Source organism: Epinephelus fuscoguttatus, linkage group LG9, assembly GCF_011397635.1.
Source record: "Epinephelus fuscoguttatus linkage group LG9, E.fuscoguttatus.final_Chr_v1".
Taxonomy (NCBI): domain Eukaryota; kingdom Metazoa; phylum Chordata; class Actinopteri; order Perciformes; family Serranidae; genus Epinephelus; species Epinephelus fuscoguttatus.
The window spans coordinates 34,199,065-34,221,478 of NC_064760.1; the positions used below are offsets into that span (position 1 = coordinate 34,199,065).

Sequence of the window (22,414 nt, forward strand, 5' to 3'; positions counted from 1 at the left end):
GACAGCATGGAACTACGGCTAATACGTAGAATCAAACAAGACCAATACGCTTTTTTCCCATACTGATATGTATGGCCCAACTGTTGGGAGTAAAAACTACGGAGATTAATTTGTCTCAATATTATGGGTGTGTTAATATTTAATCTGTAAATATAAAACACATTCAACAAAAAAACCGTGTAAAATCCAAAAAACTATTAAATATAGGTGAAAACAATTAATTTACAAATGAAATAAAAATAAATAAACAAAAATAAGATTTGCAAAAAATTACACCTGTCAAATAGATATTTTTGAATCTATTTTTATTTATGATTTTTTTTATTTGTGGAATTTGTTTTGTGTATTCACAGTTCCATTTTAAATTTGCACCAATTTAAATCACCCATAATAAATCTGGGTGGATGTAAAAATTATGGCTTCTTAATATCATCAACAAACCATAACTGGTATGGAAAAAACACAAAAATAATGAGGTAGGAGTTTTAGAAAATCTTATGTTTACCTGTAGCAGGTAGTGCAATGAGAGGGGTGAACTCTTTTAGATTGGTGCTATGTGAACACAGAAAAATAAAAGCACAATAAAATATTGTGTTTCAAAATGTATATAAGAAATAACATGAATAAATTGTTTTAAAAATGGCAACAGGATAAAAAGGCATGGCCTAGAAAATCAGCAATAAGTGCCTGTAATCTGAATGTAGGCATATGATGTTTAAAAGCCTGTTCAAACTTGTTCAGCCACTCAGACCTGATCAGTGCAGGTACACTGCAGTTTATTTAACCTGAGTGGAACAAATATTTATTTAGTCTGTTGACTGATATCAATCTTGAAATGTAGTGACAAGGTGTGTTTTCCTGTACTGCAAGGGCTTTATAAATATACAGTTAAGATTGCAAGTCAGGTTCTTACTGCTATAGAGGGCCCGTCTACAGTCCTGTATCAGAGAGGAGTCCTAAAGCTGTCACCTGTTACAAATCTTAAAGCCATATGATATCACATCTACAGTACTACTGTATGAAAGACAATTTATCAACAACCCACAGTCCAAGGTCCAAGGATTACTCCTGTGCAGTATGAGAGCTACTCAAATATACACACCTCCGAGAGTTGCTTATCTATTGTTCTTTTATTTTTTCATTTGGTACCAAAAAGATCAATAAGAGCCAGGTTTAGGGCCTGGTGATCTGCCTGTAGATTGGACATAGAGGAAGCAATACGTTTTAGAGATTATTAAAAATATTATTTTTATATATGGAGGATAAAAGCTAAAACAGACTCCTGGGAATCTCTTAATGACACCAAATTATCATTAAAGGTTGCGCTTTTCACTTTTTTTTAAGTGGGGTTGTATGGGATATCTATTCGTAGATAGTATATTACATACAGTGGTTGGAACACCCCAGTCTGGAGAGGCAGGCTGTAGTTTGACACAATCAACTGCTGTGGAGGGGTTGGCAAGAAAGCATCTTTTCGCCACCTGAAAAAAAAGTCCCACTTAAAAAAATCAATATCAGTTTAAGTGTACACTGTACTTTGAATATTTTCACTGCTTACCTTAATGTCAGACAGTTATTTCCAGTGGGAAAATGAAGCTGTAAATTGCTCTCTTCAAAGCCAGACTCCATTGAGAAAAGGAGTAATTAAACATTGCTGAACACAGGAGCTGCTGGTTTCATCAGTTAGTTTTAATGTGCTATTGTGTGACTTTGTTGTTTAAAAGAGTTCGTTTAGATTCGTTTATCTATCTATCTATCTATCTATCTATCTATCTATCTATCTATCTATCTATCTATCTATCTATACTGTCTTTGGCTAAGCACTCTATAGAACCCCACTTAAAAAAAACTGAACTATCCCTTTAACACCAAGTGTAATGGACCACAGTAATGCCCTGCTGTATGTGAAGTCGGTGAGTATGATGAACAGTATCAAATGCATCAATCTTTGGTGAGAGTAGCTTAAGTTATCATATATCTTTTTTAATCCAAGGCTACATTCTGATTTGTGAAACCAATGAGTCACATCTCAAAATACAGAAATGTCAAAACATCAGGAATAGCTGGAAATTAAGCTGGTAAGAAAATATCAAGTTGCTGCTGATTTAATCATTGCAAGAAGTGTTTAAAATTAGCTGGTTTCATGACTACAGTCTTAATTCACAAGCATAAATGGCTGAAATCTTTGTTGTTAAGAGCCACGATTACAATCACACAGGCTTACACATTCAGGTTTCATATTGTCAGTTTGACTTGTCATAGCAGGTAAATCACAGGTCAACATTAATTAGTATGCATTTCAGGGTATTCAGTGTTATTTATTACAAGTGAACTTTTTTCCCTATTGTAACATGTCAACATTTCTGCAATGACAGAGGGCTATTTCTACAGTTTGCACCACTCTCATCCCTTTCACTGGAGCTAAACTACCCATTAGTCCCTCACATGGAATTTGCTTTAATTTGTCAGGTGCAAAGGGCAGCACATGGGGACAATGAGATACTTTCATGGATCCACTATAACTGCAGGGGAGAAGGTAAGTGGACTGTCTGGAGTTTAATATGATTTAACCTGACATTTATGGAGCCTGAGGCTGATGAAGTCTGATTGGGAATTAGCTCAGGATGAAATTAAATTCCTTTCAGCTCTTTTGTGGGTTTGAGCTGATGCTGCCATCTGCTGGGAGCTCTACTTCAAGGACAGTGTTTCAGATTTTTTTTTCCCTTCACAAACACAGCACCATCGGCACATATGATGTAATATGAATTCTGGTTATTTATTTTTTTATGACTGCCATCTACTGGTCAAATGTTGGCAACCAGTGAGGAGCAGGTGGGGATCAAGTATTTTGTTCACAAATACAGTTGTGTTCCCTCCAGCAAGGGAAATGTTCTCCACTCACATTGTAGGACATGAGTTTAGTTTTAATATTTTGTAACTCTCACACAAACTGATGACTATCATAGATAATTGGAACAAATAAATGAAGAGTGAGAAACTCTAGCCCTATATCTTTGTCTCAGTTATTCTCTTTTAATACAGTCCACAATATGTAGAACTTCAAAGATCAAATAGGGGCCTACTAAACAGGAGTGTAATTTACAAGGGTTGGTGGACACAGGGGACATGAACCCTGCATTTTCTCAGAAGGCATTGATGAGCCCCTCCATTTTTTACTGTCCGAAAACAAAACTGAAACTGAAGGCAGTATGACCATGTGGAAACCACTCAGTGGGGTTTAATCGAGTTAAATTTTAATTTTTCATATATCTCCAAAAGTATAAACTGCACCACCTTTAATGTTTTGGTGCAGTTTCTTAATTAATGTGATGGCCTGACCTGGGTCAACATACCATCATATAATACATTAAGTAAAAATAACTTTCTTTTCAAAAGGTGTCTGAGTGAAATTGACATATTTTCATATTCATATTACATGCGGCTCTTTTGCCCCACTCCAGTGGCTCCCTGTGCCTTTGACAAAAAAATAAATAAAAAAAATGTAAATAAATAACAGTTACTTTTTAATATTTTAATTTTCATTTATCATCAGTGTAAACCTACATACATCCACTGCCCGGCAACTTTTCTTTTAAATTATGCCGGACCTCAATAGCAGTAGCCAGTCTTAGTTCTCCCTTGCTAGGGTAGCTGTAGATTCTAAATCCAAAAAAGGGAAAGTCTTGGAGGAAAATAGGGTACTTAATATAGTGTGGACAGGTTTGTTTGCTTTTGCCGACAACGCTGCAAAGTAACATATTAATGAATGCTTATTTAGACTTATTAATAACGTTGATAAGCTATGTTATCTTTACATTAAGCTTAAATATGTTTTGTGGTTTCAGACAGATTTTTAAAAATGATTTTAGTAAAAATTGACTCTTTTTATAATAAAGGTTGCCGACCCCTGAGGCAGGCTCATCAATCAATGAGCTTATCAAAATGCAATCAAGGGAGTATCCACAGTAAAAATAATAACAAATTCAATGATTTTAATGATAATTTTAAGAACAAAAAAAAATGAAGCTCAACAAGATGTCTAATAACTTAAAAAGCCAACTGTGTCATCATATGATAGATGGAAAGCATGAATAAAGCATTTAAATAATTAGGGATAAGTGAAAGCAAGATTTTGAAGGTTTTAGCGGACACTAATTTAGGACATGTAATCTTTAAATTCCTCTCCTGGCAAATCATTTGTTGAATGTCAGAGAGAGAAAGTAATGACGCATTTTGTGGAAATCATTATCATAATCACACATATCAGATCACAATTACAGCAGTTTGCAGCACTAATGACAACTTTATGAAGAGAAAATGTCTAAATTATTGAGCTTTAGAGGTGGTAATAGGAGTATTTTTTAACTTTAGACAGAGCCAGGCCAGCGGTTTCCCTCTGCTGAGAGTGTTTATGTTAAAGTCACTGTATGGGACATTCAGAACATTATTAAAGCAGCAAACAGCTATTTGCTGTGTAAAGATATAGAATTATGGTGTCCTGAGCAGAGAATAAATTAACATTCCCTTTGTGTGTTATGATCGAAGTTTCTCTGTTGTTTGTTGCTGTAGATGGTCTGGCTGCACATACATGTTAGTACATGTGTCTATCCCACTGTGATACCCACATGCATAAACACTGCTGCTCTGCACTGTGCTCATACAGCAGTACCCACTACCTATGCCGTAGCCTGGCGTGCACCTCCCCAGAAATGTAACTACATGTTGCAGCAACGCAGACCTCCTGGCTATTTTTGTAAGCTGAAACCATTTCCCTCAGTGAAAACAAAGCTTTTATTTACTTTTACTTCACACATAAGAAACAATAAATTGTGAAGACAATAAAGCATCCACAAAAATACCATTTTAAGTCTTGCGTGTGATCTATCCTGGCTTCATATGGGTAGAAGAAATGTCCACTAGCTGCTAAGCTAACTTATACAATGTAAAATGCCATAGGCTCGCGCTAAAAACATTAGCATGTTGTATTTGTGGGTAAAATGTGTCCAGCCAAAGACATGTGCTTTGTCTGTGAATCCTGTGAGTTATAATGAAGCCTATTTGTGTACTTGTAATTGAAATTTTCGCTATTAAGCCATATTTTATGTGTGTGTTTGGAATTAACTAAACTTTATAGCACTTTACAGAAACCCCACGGCCAACCGCTGTTTTGGAGGTGTAACTGCAGAGTGACACAGACACACCACCGCACAAAAAATAAATGTTCACAACGGTGTAGGCCTCGTGCATGCTACGGCGTAGACTGAGCAGAGATATTGGATAAAGCGAGATACCCCACTCAGCTCACTTCCTGATTCAGTGACGCCAGCGCCACGCCCCCGTAGGAGACTTGCGGCAGCTCTGGATGTTGTCGTCAATGAGGAAAATGAACGTGATCACAATTTATGGTCAATTCTTTCGCCCTGTAGCCACTAAAGTAAATATTGCGTTCATTTTCCACAAGCCAGGAAGAGTAACCGTTTTCTTAACATTGGATAAGCCTACGGTGGGGTATCTCCTTTATCCAATATCTCTGGTATAAATCCCCACTTTAGCACCATTGCTAGCTGCCTGCTCAGCTGCCTCCATGTTGAGAGCCATGTAGAGACAATCCAACACCAGACTCTGAATCATAGATAGCCTCTGAATGTCTCATACATTTAGCTAAGGTAATCACCTCTTAGTTCCAGCTCCAAACACAATGCACAGACATGAGAGTGGTATTCACCTTCTCATCACACACTACAAGAAAATGAGAAGGCATATATCCCAAAATGTCAAACCCTTCTTTTAACTGGTAAAGCAAGTATTTGAGCTTCATTATATGACTGTGTGCCCTTGTCATACTGTAAGGTACTTTGGATAAAAGTCTCCATATCAAACAGATGTAAATGGCTTCTCCGGTTGACAGGACATCCCAGCCTTACTCGGCTCCAGTCACGTTCCATATATTTCAGTCGCTCTGTGACGTGCCCCCTCTTAACGATATACTGCTCTGTGATTGGTGGGTTGTCCTTAAAGAATGAGACAGAGAAGCTACGCTCGGCCTGGCTCCAAGGCTTACAGTATAAATGGTCAGAGTGTGTGCATCGTTGTTGAAGCGTAGCGCCCTTCAATTACCAAAGTCTGAACTGGCGTTGGTCGTAAGTACATTAAATACAGATCTGCTGTGCGTCATCACTTTTTGCCTGTGAAGTTACTCTATTGTCCTTGTCACAAATGGAATGAAGTCCTTGTCTAGTGTGTAAAGTCATTGTAATAGATAATGTCAACACAGGCTGCCAAGAGGCCTTTTTTAATACTATCCAGGGTGTTGAATACATTTCATGCTCCATAGGCTCAGAAGAACTACTAAAGTAATGAAGGACCATATAACCTTGAAATTATGTAAACTTGTAAAAATCTGCCAGCAGTAATAATTAAGCTATTGGAGGCTGCTTTGATAAAGAAAATGAGAGGATCCTTTCAGGCAGCATCAGAATTATACCTCCTGAGACAAGCAAGGAACTTCTTTGACAGTGTCTTAATTCAGCTGCGATTTGAAACATATAGTACCAGTGTACAATTGTGAGGAGGTGTTCTGCAAGCTGCCCATTCAGGAGAATATTCATCTTTATTAAATCATCAGCCAGTTAGCCTGTGAGATAAAATCAAAGGACACTTTCAGAGTCAGTCAAAAGTGATACAGTATTTATTTAAGAACCTTTATCCAACATGGTTAAATGTAAGATGAGAATTAAGGGGCACAAGAGACGGAGAACTATGGGATGGATTAAACAGAAAAGTACAAAAGTCCTGGAAGGCAAAAGAGGAAAACAAAACTTGTGATCCATTTCCTAAATCTGATTTAAATTGTTTTTTTTTATTCCTGTGTTTATTACTTCAGAATCAGGTAAAAAAAAAAAAAAAAAAAGAAAGATGGCAGATGAATTTTTTTTGGGTTACTCTTTTTCGTAATACTCATTTTGGCTACAAGAGGCTGGAGTGCGCCACTATCCCATGTTCTAAATAGGACTAAAAGCATACATTATATTGTGTGTTGGTAAGTTATGTTACATTACTTTCATCTTTCATTTCTTTGATTTTAGGGTGAAACTGAAGTGGATTTTTACTCCTGTCCAACCCAATGTCACTACAAAGTTATCGAATTCAGATGCCTGGTCAGTGACTTCCAGCGTACCCATGAAAAAGCCATTCTTCCACATACAAGGTGACATGGGGAAATGCAGCTGGACAACAATGTAAGTTAAAGGGGTGAAAGTTTGAGTAGGGTGGGTGGGAGGAGTGGCAGATGGAATATTTTCACCACTTTACCTTGCTGTCAGACCGTCCTTTCCAACAGGGAAGTGAAGCCGTTATCCATCTCTGTTATCCTCTCTTCAGAGCCACCAGACTCCCTTGACAAAAACAGCAATTTTACCTTGCAGGACCCTGGAGTTGCTGGTCTACAGCTGCCTCGATCAGATAGTTAGTTTGTGTTATTGTTTGACTTTGGTGAATCTGACCTCACCCTGTCAAACACTAAAGTTACTCAATAACACAAATAAATTAACCAACCAAGGCAGTGGTAGACCAGCAACTCCCGTGTTCTTCGAGGTGTTTTTGTCAAAGGAGTCTGGTTGCTTTGTAGAGAGCATGGATGGAGATAACAGCTTCAGTACCCCATCCGAAAGGGCTGTCTGAAAAAAACTGGAACTATCCCTTTGAAGTCTTCAGGTACACTAAGGTTCTGCTAGTGGGATGAAACAATGGTGTTTCCAAGGGAACTCAACTTGCATACATCATGAAAAATTAGCTATGATTTTGCCTTTGCAAAACATTCATTCATTCATTCATTCATTCATCTTCTAACCGCTTCATCCTCTTGGGGGTTGCGGGGGGGCTGGAGCCTATCCCAGCTGACATCGGGCAAGAGGCAGGGTACACCCTGGACAGGTCGCGAGACTATCGTAGGGCTGACACATAGAGACAAACAACCATTCACGCTCACATTCACACCTATAGACAATTTAGAGTTATCAATTAACCTAGTCCCCAATCTGTATGTCTTTGGACTGTGGGAGGAAGCCGGAGTGCTGACACGGAGAGAACATGCAAACTCCGCACAGAAGGGCTCCCACGCTGAACCAGCAACCCTCTTGCTGTGAGGCAAGAGTGCTAACCACCACACCACCGTGCCGCCCCTTTGCAAAACATTTTTATAAAAAATTATTTTGGGATTGTTTGCCATTATTTAGAACAGCTGAAGATAGACAGAAACTGGGGGAGATAGAGAGAAGGGACTGCATGCAGCAAAGGACCATGGGTCAGAATCGAACCCTGGCCCCTGATAAGAACTCAGCTTTAACCTCTGCAACAGGACATTTTGATTGTTCTTTTAGATACTGATGAGCAACTGTCTCTCTTATGTCATTTTACAAAACAGCCTGGAGAGCCTCTGTTTATGGTTAACTTCCAAATAAGTTAAAACTTTATTCTTGCTGAAAGTACGGTACGAGCCCACCTCTACGGTAAGAGCAGAAAATGTATGAGCAGGAAATGGCTCTTACTTTGATGAGTTGGGGTGAAAACAGGACAGCCGGTGGGTGCTGTTACTATAACGGAGGCATTGTATTCCTGCTCCAGCCTCTGATTGAACACCTCCATATGGAGAAGATTCAGGAAGCCAAGTCTGCAGGGGCACGGAGAGGTGCACAGGTTCACTTAAGTTTTATAATTGATACTGATGCTTTTAATTACAAAGAGCCTGTTTGGAACGAGTTCAACAGCAAGTACGAGTCATTGCTATTCCAGTGCAGCTTCATACTTCCCAATGATCTAAATCACTGCCACTAATGGAATCAAATTCATTTTTATCATCTGGACTAACATGACCTGTGATGATACATAAACTCTTACTTGGCTGTCTGTTTTGGCGACATACAGTATGTATTAAGTTGTTTATTCCCTTATTAATCATATCATATGATGTCAAGTTTGTGTAGAAACTGAGGAAAGAAGCCTTAAAGAACTTTTCTGCAATAGTAAATTACTTGAAACTTTGGTGGTTGCACCGCTCCATGTCCACACTTTTGTTTGATTCGCTGTAACATTAGTGACCCACTCCCTTGTTGTTGTCTTAAGAGCCATTTTTCATTCTAATTCGTCTTCACCTCCAGCCTGCTCCCAGGGCCAGACTGCTGTCTCTCTGCACTGTGACACTTGAGTCATTCAGGGTCAGCCTCTCAATGGCGCTGCGAAGGCCCACGTATTCTGACTGGTCCATGGGATACATGCCTGAGGGACAGAGAACAAGACAGAGCGCACATCTTCAGCAAAAAGGACTTTTTCATGTACTGTGGAGAGCAGGTACTGTACTAACTAGTGGAACACAACATCCTCTGAAGGGGTTTTACATTTGAAATGTCCAGTGAAGGTGGACTATTTATAGACATCATTGTACTGAATAATTATGGTGATGCATGTGGTATTTAAAAAAATGGTGTCCTCCATTCCAGTTCTTATTCCAAATTTTCAGAGACTTTTATGTGACAGCAGGAGGCAGCTGCAGATGGTAAAAACTTGAAGAGCTTCCACAGTAGGGTGACCATATTTTGATTTCCAAAGAGAGGACACTTGGCCCGGCCACGGGGTGATACTTGCAGTTTACTCAACGATGCCTTATAATTTCAGTATATTTGAAGTTTATATGTATGGATAGAAAATTCAGTTATATTACAAAATAATATCTCTCAAAGACAAAAATTCAGATAGGCCCCTATAGACAGGGGACACATACACACACTAGAGTGTGTCCCGACGGTAGGCCTACCCAATGGATCGGGCCGGGTTCGGTCAAAAATGTATAAATTGTAATCGGGCTCGGGTTGGATTCGGTCAGCTTTCAGTGAAAATTACGTGACAATACCTGCACATAACACACACATACACATTGGCTGTTTGTTTCTACCTCTCTGCCGCCTGCCTCCGTGTTGATTAAACGCTGAAAATAAAATAAAAGAGGGAAACAGGTTTTTCCTATTTTATCTTATTTTGTTAGGCTATATTTCTTCCTCTCCCCTCACAGGTCTCCATCTCTGCAGAGCACCCACGGCGCACGGCTGGCCTGTTAAATAGCCTGTAACCATAACAACTGTGTGACACAAACTCAGTGCTCTACTAATTAAATAATGTCGGGCTCGGTTCGGTTTCGGACACAACAACACAATGACTGTTGGGTTCGGAAAGGAAAACCGGACATTATCATCAATTTATAAACAACCCCCGGACGCCCCGGACAGGACGTGAAAAGTGGACATGTCCGGTCTGTTAGGTCAGCCTATTCCACAGGCTGCTCCTGAGGGTGGAGTATGTCACCAATATGAAACTCCTTCACATCCTTCATCTCTGCTATTATTGACATAGGTGCAGATCCTTCCAGTCACCTATCTGTCAGGTCTGCTAAATTGTACTAAATTTAGGCTCCGCTGCCTATTTTGCAAGTCTTTTGGCTTTGGAGAGTGGTGACGTGTGGCTGAGAATCACTCACTGGGATGAAGACATCAACGCAGACAACGCTGAGTTAAGCCTAGTTCACATTACACGATTTTCACCGCGATTTTGATGTCGCAGAGGATCTTGAGAGCCACCTTGGGTCGGAGGTGAGTCGGCAGATAGTCTGACACGACCCGTCCTCATGTGTGAACAAGCCTACGAGCAAGTCGCCCCCTCGTCTGTGACTGGGACTGGATATCTGGCATGCTGGAAAACTGGAGAAGTCTGACACAACTGACAAAGGGCACGTCAGTCCCACGTCAGCACGCAGGAAGACAGAAGAAATGTGAGGAGGACAAGCAGCAGGGTTGCCACTTGCCACTTGCCAGGTCCCCTTATTAGCCATGACTTTGGGCTTGTTTCTAAAGTGGAGTTGCTTATTTGGGCTTGTTCTCTAAACATCACCTTCCTCTATATATATCTGTCTAATAAGTTATTTAAATGTATGATAGTTGCTTCTTTTGGGCTTGTCTCCATAGCCCTGGTTGCTTGTTTCTTTCCCAAGATCTGGCAACACTGACAAGCCGGCAAGCAACAACAGGATCATGGGGAGTGCGTTGTGTTTGGACCCAGGCCCTGGAGGCAGATCTGATTCAACACTGGGAAGAATATCCATGCCTTTACGATGTTTCGTCTCCAAGTTAAAAAACGTACTTTGGTGATGTCACTGTGTTATCTGGGGCTCTGTCGGCAAGGGCGCGGTGGAGAGATTTTGTGGTGTGCACACACAGGTCGTAACGCTGTTGGCGAGGCGAGACAGAAACACACGTCGCCTGGTATGAACACTCAAAAGATGACGATAGTCTCCGCGATGCAAAATCAGGGAGAAAATCGTGTAATGTGAACTAGGCTTTAGTTTGTCATGTCAGTCATTAGTTGCCAGACATGTTTGTCACATGTTGGTTGTGCAGTTAAACCTAACTACCAAACCCATCTGTGTCAAGGTACAACAAAAAAGACTGTCCCCAGTGTGCCCAAGTGTCAAAATATGGATATAATTGATTGTTTGATCTCTTTTAATGGCTGGTTTGGCTAAGATTACTGACTTGTTTTTGTAATGTTGCCATTGTTAGCAGTTTTTTTTTCCACATGCCTCTCTTGTTTTCTCAGTAATTTCTTATGTACTTAAATCTTATTTTTCATTCCCTTCCCTACATGTCTGTTCTGCGTCTTTAAGCCACATCATCCATATATTTAAAGCTCTAAGGCTGTAAGGCTCATTTTTTTTATTACCTTACATTACCTAATTAATTTCACATCCACTAATGGGTTTCTTATAGTCATACAATAAATCACAATGCATCTCGTTTGCTATATTCTCTGAGCAGCTCAAATGCATATTTTGGTTTTCTTTTTCTCCCAGCTTAACTTGAAAACTTTTTTTCTTCACATGATTGTCTCCTCCTCACTATTAATCAGCAACTATTTTTCACTAAAACTATCTGGATTTTCTGTACATTGCAGCTCCTCTGGACACTGGGTGAATTCCTACATTCAATATAACATGTTTTTTTTTATTTAAATTACCTTAAAGGCCAAAATATCTTTTTTCCTGTCTACAGAAATGACTAGGTTTTTCTCCTCGACATCCTTAAATGTTTAACCAATTCTCTTTGTTAAACTGTTTTTCTGTGTTTGCATTTTTGTGTTTTCCCCCTGTCTGTGCCTTTATTATTCTATCTTATTTTTTACTGTTGTGTGTTTTATTTTGTTATTCACGCATAAAGGTTTTACTGCAGCAATTCTGGCTTACTGCTGTTTTCTGCTGCAGGCTACACTCTAAAAAGTAAGATGACTAATTCATTTTTACATAATGTGTTGCAAAATTGCACACATTCACCACTCAACCACAATATACAGAGTGGTTTATGGTAAAATGACTCTAAATTATAAAAAAAACCCAATGGATTTCCTATTGTTTATTGTATGCAGGTAGTTTTGCAGGTTGTATTTTGATAGAGCTCATGTACATAGAGAAAGGTTTTTTATAATTTGAAATGTAGAGTTGGTATTTAATGAACAAATTGTGGTTTTAAGCAGAAAATTGACGAATTGGCTAGTTGTAAGAGGCAGGTAGAAAGGTAAAAAGTACTTACGAAAAAGTTTAGGTTAACACTTGTTAGCAATTGTAAAACTATTGATTTTATATAGCAAATATCACAAATTTGCCTCGAAAGGCTTCACAATCTGAAAGCATATGACACCCTCTGTCCTTAGACCCTATGTATGGATGAGGAGAATCTCCACAGAGGTGGGATCCTTTCCCAGGACGGACAGACAGACAATAAATGTCAATGTGAACAGAACAGACCAACAAGTAAAGTCACAGTATGGACATTAAGAATGACAAAGTAATAGACATGTTGTAAATGATTATGAATGTGTATTTTGGACAGTGATTACAACAATATAAAAATATATAACTATACATATTTATATTTATATATACATATATATGAACAGTATAATAAATAAATAAATAAATAAATAATTCAATAGATAAATAAATAAATAGATCGCTGAATAATAAATAAATAAATAAATAATATTTCAGATGTCCTCTATTTCTTGGCCTTCTTTAAGATCTTGTCCAGTGATGGTCTTTCGTTTACTGGAACGATCTTTGTCCACAATTTGATGAAGTCCTTGTGGTCAGCCAATTTTAAGAGTACTATCTGTCCGTGGTGCCTGTGGAGGAAGACATTTCTCATTTAGCTCAGTATTCAGAAAAATTAAATTATGACTTGTGGAAACACTGGACGAAGAAACATGAGCTACAAGATCACAAGATTGTGCAAAATGTTACACTAAATCTAAAGAACTTGATAACTCACCTCACTTCTGGTGCACAATCGATACACATCTTGGAGACAGCAAGAAGGAAGCGCTCTGTGACTGTCCTTCCTGCTGTCAAGATGCGAGCTGCTCCCATGCTGTCAGCCAGCTGGTGCAGATGTTGAGCCATGCTGCCTCTGACAGCAGCACATCGGTGGCTGAGGAGGGACAAAGACGGGAATATGAGACACTATGTTTCATTATCATATTTAACTTTGTTTTAAGGTTTTTGCTGATAAAATAAACCTCTTCTCTCTTCTTACCTCAGGCCTGCGTTCAAAAGAGCGCTCACAATGCGACCATGGCTGCAGTTGTCTACCAGGGCATCGAGAGCAAGATTAGCCTGCTGGTGAATGAAGGCACTCGTTGTCTGTGCCAGTTTCAGCAGCAAGGCTCGGCCTGTTCCCTCTGCCTCTGGGTCCATGGCCTTTCGGAGGTGAACGTACAGCTCTGCCAAGGTGTCCATTGCTTCACAGGCAACGGCTGAGCGTAAGTTGTTCACCTGTATAGTGAGAATAAACATCATGAAAATGAATGAATGAATGAAAATGCATGAATATAGATAGAAAGAGGAAAGTGTGTACAATACCTCCTCGATGAGAACCAGACACACTTCATGCACTTTTGTCCTCAGTGTGTCTGGGTGGTGCTGTGCAAGAGCCTGAATGATTTTCAAGCCGTCGATTTTCTTCTCCCTGTATGTTAAAATGTAAAGTATAATTAACCTCATAAAAGTTACTGTTACCAACATGTGCTGGCTCCATACTGATGTGACACTGACAGGTTTCATGTCAAACTAGTTGCAACATGACTGACTTAAGATTAAACATTTGTTGAGCTGGTACAACAGACTCTGTGTTGTTGGTGTCTTACCAGTCATCTAGGGAGAGCAGCTTGAAACAGGCCGACAGGCTCTGCACAGGGTCGGTCAACGGCTGTAGCTCCGTCTTCTTGACCTTTTTATCCTTTGCAGCGTTAGGGCTGCAGTCGATGGTTGTGTCCTTGCCTGGTAAAAAGCAAAACAGTCTTTACTCACATGTCCTGTCATTCATAGCACTGTACTCACAGTAGGTATTAAAATTCTTTACAGAAAACTATAAGAAACCCATGAGTACAGGTCACAGCTTCGACTACAATTATTCAGCCATTTATTACCTGCCACGCTGACGGCTTTTGCGGGACACAGGGCCACCCCGGGTCGAGTCCCTCGTTTCCGGGCCTGGGGAACTCTTGGAGGGGTGGGAGCCAAAGGCGTCTCCACAGGGATTACTGTCGGAGCAGGTACAGGGCGTGTCATGGCAGGTGGTGCAGGGACCCTTTTGGGTGCCGCTGCAGGGGTCGTCTTTGGAGCTGCTGGAGGTCGAGGTGAAGGGATGGAGGCGAGCTGGAGGCATTTCAATCTCTCCACAAAAGCCTCGACTTTCCCTTTAGCCGATTGTAGCCTACATCCATCGGCTACCTCTTTCTCTGTTAGGGCAAAAAAAGGATCACATACATTTCGACTGTTCTCATACCCAATGAGTAACTTGGATGTAAGTGTTGTACGTGTAATAAAGTGTTTTAATATTTGAGATGATGACCAATGATTTAGCATAAAATCCCCATGCTGTTTGAGTCTAACAGGAACATAAACAACCAGAAGAAACAGCAGGTGTTCCCACAAAGGCTAACCTGTCCCTAAAAGAGTTTATCTTGAGGAACTGACCTGCTCCACTGTGTTTGGCTGAAAGCACAGGCAGACGAGACATTCTTCTCCTGAACAGTGTGACTGCTCGAGGAGGAGGAGGAGGAGGAGGAGGAGGAGGAGGAGTTGTTGGTTCCTCAATCAGAGCAATGGCCCCCAGCTCACTGGGTGTTTGGCAATCAACCGAGCTGAGGGAGGAGGTTGAGCTCTGGTCTTGGTCTGCCATTTGAGCCTCCTTACATGTGAGGGCAGCCATCTGGCTGCCAAGAAGCACCTTCTCCCAGAAGGAGTCGTTCTCCTCATCAAGACTTCCAGGGCTCTGGTGTCTGTCGATTACCTCAGTGTTGAAACGAGGAACATCTGAAAGAGGGGCGATCCTCCTTCTTCGTTGGGGGGATCTGATACTTCTTTTTGGGAAAGGTGGTGGTTGAGGTGAAGGCAGGGTGACGTCCTGAATGGGGAGTCCCAGACTCCCCAGAACAGTGTCATTTCGGGCTTTTGTCGCAGTGCACAGGTTTTCTGCCTGGCGAACTAACGTAGCCCTCCCTGCCCTCTGGGAGTCCAGGATGCTGGACTCACTGGTCGAGCCATCAGGATTTTGATGTCTACTGTGGCTCCCAGTTTGCTGTGGAAATAAAGCACAACACTATTGAGTAACTTGGTAATCATTACAGTTGAGATGATCCACTTTGACTCAGTTATGAACAGAAGGAAGATCAGAGATGACAGTTTTTCCTCAACTGTTTCAGCACATTTCTTGAAACTGTAGCTCAACTTCTCAAAACTCTAAACACAAAACTATTCTTTTAAAAACTCAATAAATGTCTCGCAAAATGAAACACTGCACTTAAAACCACATTCCCGCTTCTCAAAACCAATTCCGTCCACCAAAACAAAGCAAAACTTGCAGAATAGTTGACACTGTCAGAGCTCTGAGAATACACAGATGTTACCTATTTTGACAAAACTGACAATAACTGAACTGATACTATAGGTAACATGAGAAACAGCACGGTAAAAATATGATTTAGAATTTCAATTGTAGTGAAAACAATAAGAGTTTAGCAGTCTGGAGTCTTTTTGATGAAACATTAGCATCAAGTTTTCAGAGCTGGGAGAATATTTGTGTTTTTGTGTGCAAAAGAGTTGATTACTTACACCACCATCCTCGTTGTTCTTGTGGATCCACTTCCGAAATGGGAGGCAGATCTTTGACAAGTTGCAATTCTCCATTACTTTTTCAAAAAACAACTCAGTTGTTCGAAAGACGAAACAACGGTGTGTGTGTGTACTCTTCTCACAGTGAGATCAGTGTGAGACTGACAAGTGCAGGGGGTATTTGTAGAGATCCAGGCAGTCAAAGAGATTCCGTGTTCCATTCTAAACTCTCCTGTTCCATTCTGTTGTGTGTGTGTGTGTGTGTGTGTGTGTGTGTGTGTGTGATTTACACATAATGCAACATAGATATGAGTTTTGCATTGTACATACTATATTTCATCTCAAAACATGGTTCAAGTTGAAGGACAGGAACAACCCTGATGCAGCTCACCTGAACACCTCACCCTCACTTCTGCATATTTTCAGCTCTTTTACATTAATTTCCACTTTCTCTTCAACTGATCCATCAGTATATCCCTCAGTATGTTATCTCCAATCATATTTTGATGACTCTTTACTATAACCAGATCTAAATAGCTTGAAGGGTAACTTTGGTATTTCTCAACCTGGACATTATTTTCCCATGTTTTTGTGTCTAAGTAACTAATGGAGACAAAACTAAGCACTTGAGGCATTTGTGCACAGTCAATGTACATCCAAGTAAAGCTTGTTTTGGTCACTGACAGGCTCAAATTGTTACTATAAGTGTCTGACAACATGATAGAAAGGATCCCTACAGAGATAGAGCTTTGCATTAATGGGTAACATCCTTTTTGTTTAAACAGAAACAGCCCCAAACTCACCATACACACCACGGGTAGTCCATTACTATGCAATGACACATCACTTATTGTACAACAGCAGCTCCAAAAAAAGTTGGGAGGTTAACTGGTTAACTGGTGGTGCAAGGTTCACTTCTTTGTGAAAAACTGTGTGGGCAAATAGTCCAACAAAATGTTTCTCAATGCACATTTACAGAATGCCCCTGTCCCAACGTGTCCCAGGGATCAAATTCAGTGTTTATTTACAATAAACAATAAAGTTTAACAGTTTGATCATTAAATATCTCCTTTTTGGACTGTATTCAATTGAACATGGGTCAAAAATGATTTGCAAATTATTGCATTCTGTTTTTATTTACATATTACACAGCCTCCCCACTTTTCTGGAATCGAGGTTGCCGCTGCAAGTTTAACTTTGAGGCAGCCTTTGGGCCTTGTACTATTTCCCAATTCTATGTCATGACAAATTTTCCTCGTTGCACTTTTAAAAACGTCACTATCTACACAGTGAAATGGAAACTTTATAAAACTAACAAACAAAAAAAATGATTATTTTGTTCAGATCCAGATCGGACTTGTCCTATCATGCTGCTGCATAAACAATAAGTAAACATTTTTATTATCATTTCGTCAGGATAACATTAAGACACGAGGGAGCCTGTGTAAGAATGACCTACCAACACAATGTGTGCATTTGCAATGTGTGTTAAATGGCAATAAAATATATTTCAGAGGACATGTCTGTACTATTAACCACATTTATGAGGTGATCGCACATTCCGTTGTAAATTTCATACCTGACAGAATGAGCTATACTGTACCTTTTTACTACAGTAACAGAGGTAGCAGTAGTACTCTGTGGTGTTAACAAACACATAAGGGAATTCATTTTGTGGCTTTTCAACATACCTCTACTGGCATGGTTATAAAAGGTATTAAGGTGAAAGCCATGCCCTATTGCCTTTCTAAACTAATTATTATTTTGCTGAAAAAGTAACATGACCACTGTTCACTGAAGGTCAAAGTTTGGGACAATTTTCCCAACATACATATGGATAAAGAGAATTACACACATGCAGTATTTTACAGTCTTTTTTATTACAGTGGCGCACAGTAACAGTTTCCTACAACAAATACTCACAATGCAGGCATTTTCAGTTGTGTTAAGACAGGAACTGACATTTTAAAGTTTAGTCTGTCTTGTTATTTGATTAAATACTTTTCACATCAAGAGACCCTTCCCTTCTGACACCCTTTAAAGGGTTACAGACATTGTTACACTGTTTGACTAAAACATGTCAGCTTGCTGTTAGGAGTATCTGCTGATATGCAGGTTGTTTTTATTTTGCTACCTGAGGTGTCAGTGCAGACATTTTTTCACAACAGTACTTGAGAAGGAAGAAAACAGACTGAAATTCAAAATGTCTGTGTATCCCTGTCTTTGAGCCAGTGATGTACCAAATATCAGAGGCATACGCAAGTACACAAGTAGCACACAAAGCTACTAAACCAGCCATCTCGCTTTGATTTGGAAACTTCATGTGTATAGTGAAGCGTAGCTGCTGAGTGCACCCTGACTAAAATCATCATGTTTCCATTCATCATTGTTGCAGGCAGGAGATGTTTCAGCTTGATTTGACAGGGGACATGTCCCCCGCACTTCCCGTATCTGTGCCCTCCATCCCCTGTACTTTTTTACAGCCGTTACAACCATAGATATCTATAAAAACACTAGATGAATTGTCCAACGTAGCTTCCCATTGAAGTGACATGCCTACATGGCCGCCATCTTGTGTCGGGGATTACGGTCCATCATTATGTCCATGGTGATTTTATGGGCATATCTCATGCCCCGTGTGTCGTAGACATATGAAATTTGGCACAGTGGCAGAGGGTAATGGCAGCATAACCCACACTTGTAGGTTATGCTGCCATTACTGCTGCCATTAAATATATATATATATATATATCCCAAGGCTTCAAGGAAATGTCTACAGGATAAGAGTGACTCTAAGATTAATTTTCACAGCTATTTCAGTTATTTATACTCTAAAATGTTTTTTGTCTGTATTGCAATATCAATACTACTGCATTATTTGTGTTTTTAAAGGCAGCAGGTATAGGTCATGCTACATTGCATCCCCCTTGTTAAAAATTAACAATTCGACCACTGGGTCTATATAACAACAAAATAATATTCTGGCTCTAATCCCAAAATCAGCTGTATTGCATTAGATAACAACAAGTGGGAGAAATGACACATACAGCTTCTGTTTTGGGTGCTCATGCAGCCGGAGAGGCCCCAGCTCATTGACCTTGTAGGTTTTGCCGAGATGTGCCAACACAATCCTGTCCCCTTTCCTGACCCAACCTTCAAACACAGCGATGTTGGCAACTGCTCCTCAGTAGTGGTTGAAACTGGGATCAAACACTTGGGGCCCTATTTAGATGGTCTAAAGCGGACAGCGGAGGGCGCATAATCTATGTCACAAGAGTCATTGCTATTTAGATGCAGACGCAGTTGTCATTTTCACGCCCTGCGCCCCCGTCATCTAACTAGCAAATGAACTTGCGCTCCTCTGGGTGTGTTGGTCTAAAAGTGAGGAGTGGTCAGGCGCAGTCATGGCGCATTGCTAGTTAGATGACGTAAAAAGCAAATGCGCCAGTGACCAATAAAAACCTGGTCTAAAGTCAACGGCGCAGTATTTCACTGTTAAACAAGTTAGTAATATGCGTCTCTAGGCGGGTGCACAACGCGTGTGCACTCTGCTCAGACGCACACGGAGCAGCCACACATATGCAAAAGATAACAAATAAAAATATGATTACAATGTGAAAGGTTATTATTGTGCACATTAAAATATTTATCAGAAACACGTCTTAATGGTCAGTCATTAATCAGAATGATCTAATCGCAGTATAATGATCATCATAATCCGGGAGGTCCAAGCTGCAGTGTCCGAATATACGGAACTGTGAGCAGACCTCCACGGGCTGATGATCCTGTAAAATGAACTTGTCTTTCCCAAATGAATTGTGATCATTTTGGCATGTAAATCACAAAATCAAAGATGTGAAAACGTTTGATAAACTTTATTTTGACATAAACACAACAATAACCAGCTTCTGTGAACTAAAAACGTAAACTTATAGCCCTACAAGTACAAATGTATATGTCAAAAAAAAAGCTTTTAGAATATAAAACTAAATATAATCTTGTCAGGAGGAGGAGGAGGAGGAGGAGGAGGATGACCCCAGCTCCGCAGCCAGACCAGACGGTGCAGCCACGGGACCAGCCCTTCCTGCACCTTCAGGCGGGGGGGTTCAGGATGCTGGAGAGGGAGCTGGGCTCTCTAACCTCCCGGGTTAAAATAAAATAAATTGAATAGCCTAATTTACAATTTGTTGACAGCGTTTCTCTCGTGTGCGCGTACTCTCTCTTTCTCTCCCGCAGTCTCACTCTGTTTCTTTTCTTTTGTCTTTTCTAAGATGACGGATGCTGAATATATACTCCCTATCTGATGCTGTGGCTGTTTGTGGTTGGCTGAGAGGGATGTGAACTCATTAGTTTGCAGCTGTGTTAATCAAATCAGGTTGGGTTTCCATTACATGTGCCAAACGTGCCAAACGGTGCCAATCCCCTTTGATCTGACATCAGATGTGATGGGACAGTCGATATAGAGATACATTTATCGTCTCCTCAGCTGTAAAACGCTCACTCTTTCCAGTTGGTAGGTCCGCCATCTAACTAGCTCTCTGCCATGTGCTCCGATCACGCCTCTCTTAAAGGGAATGAGAGGCGACACTCTGATTGGCTTATGGAATGATATGCCCAAAACACACCCATGACTAATTCACAGAGTAAGTCTCTGCTATGGCGCACAGTCTGAAAACGCGCTGTCTAACTAGCAAGTGACTGGGGCACGCCTGGCGCTTTGCGTTTTAGACCATCTAAATAGGGCCCTTGGGCTTTATATTGGTTAGTGCTCAGTGTAAGCCTGAAAAAAAACACAACTACAGAGAGAAAATCTTCAATTTTAATGCGTCAAACCAAATTAACCTTTTCCCAGTGACAGTCTGTCCACAATCACTTGGTGAACCTTTTCAACATTTGTTCCAAGTTTAGCTGAAATCTGAAAAAGATGGAACCACGAGTGAAGAGAAATTTAAGCGATACTGAAAACGTAAAAGTAGCTTATATATGCTCCAACTCACCTTAATTTATTCTGCACATAGAATATCAAACACCTTTTCAATCTGTGACTCCATTTTCTTTGGATCAGCATCTTTTGAATCAATCGAAGGGAGAAATGTCAAATTGAAATGGCATGGCAGTAAAGTAGAAAACTAATGTGATTAAACCAAAAAACAAGTAGGTCTCAATGCACCTTGTTGATTACAGGGATGATTGCACACTAAGCTTCAAAAGCCAGGTAGAAGTTGGCTGTCTGCGCTTGAATACCCTTTACTTCATGGCAAAAATATTAATGACTGAATTACATGCAGCATGTTAAGCCACAATAACTCACTGAGAAAACTGGGAGCTATGAATTGGGTTTTGTACCTGACTGGCATCAACACTCAACAGGACACCTGAGCACGCAGAAATCAATCAAGGCACGTCATAACTGAAGTCAACATAACCCTACAGAAAGCACCAGAGATTTCAAAATCTATATTTTTTTCCTAGTTTGTGTGAGAGAGCTGACGCTGTCAAGTTGAAATCTTAAATCCATTTTTTGTTTATGATTGGGTTTTTATTTATTGTGGCACAATTATGCAACACCTAAAATCTGCCGCAGTGCTGAAAAGACATCGCCGTAAATGATGAGGAAAGGAAGTTCTTCTTCTTCTGCCTGACACGATCACACCCAGCTGAGCACTAACTGGCATGCTGATGAGGTTCAGGAGGTGCTGCTGTCCCTCGTGGCTGTAAAACATCAAGGCTGTCTGGGCCTTCACCGTTATCCAGCTCTCTCGTTCCACCTGACGCTTGTCCATCACCTGTTTTTGTTCTTCTCTGTCTTTGCTATGGCACCTGTATGTCAGTGACATTCATTACTTTCTTGAATTTTTTTTCTTGAATACTGTGAATAGTGTGCATAACTGCTGATGATACATGTCTGGTATCTTCACATGAAATTTTTTGCATTTTTGAGAAGCAAATGAAGAGCTTTCATCTATTTTATATGTTTTCAGATGAGCAAACTCTCTCAGTATAGAAAAAATCACTTCATAATATTTTGTTAAAAAAAAACCCCAAAAAACCAACAAAGTTAAAGCCAAAAATTTAAAAGATGACATTGAAACAACTCAGGTTCTTTACATAAAATTTCTAGGGGTCGTAGTAGATGAGAAACTAACTTAAAAATACCATATTGAGCTTGTCTGTAAAAAGAAATTGAAGTCAGGGCGTCGGTGGCTT

The 22,414-nt window shown here is 40.1% G+C and overlaps 1 protein-coding gene across 1 annotated transcript; it reads right to left on the reverse strand.

The window, feature by feature from the left end:
• Positions 1–13,091: 13,091 nt before the first annotated feature.
• LOC125895045 (uncharacterized) lies at positions 13,092–21,990 on the reverse strand. Its single transcript, XM_049586815.1, has 9 exons — positions 21,877–21,990; positions 15,071–15,674; positions 14,693–14,832; positions 14,521–14,620; positions 14,239–14,371; positions 13,955–14,060; positions 13,629–13,867; positions 13,365–13,523; positions 13,092–13,218 (listed from the first exon to the last, which is right to left on the reverse strand). The coding sequence occupies exons 1-9, from the start codon at positions 21,988–21,990 to the stop codon at positions 13,092–13,094; spliced, it is 1,722 nt and encodes a 573-aa protein (XP_049442772.1).
• Positions 21,991–22,414: the final 424 nt, after the last annotated feature.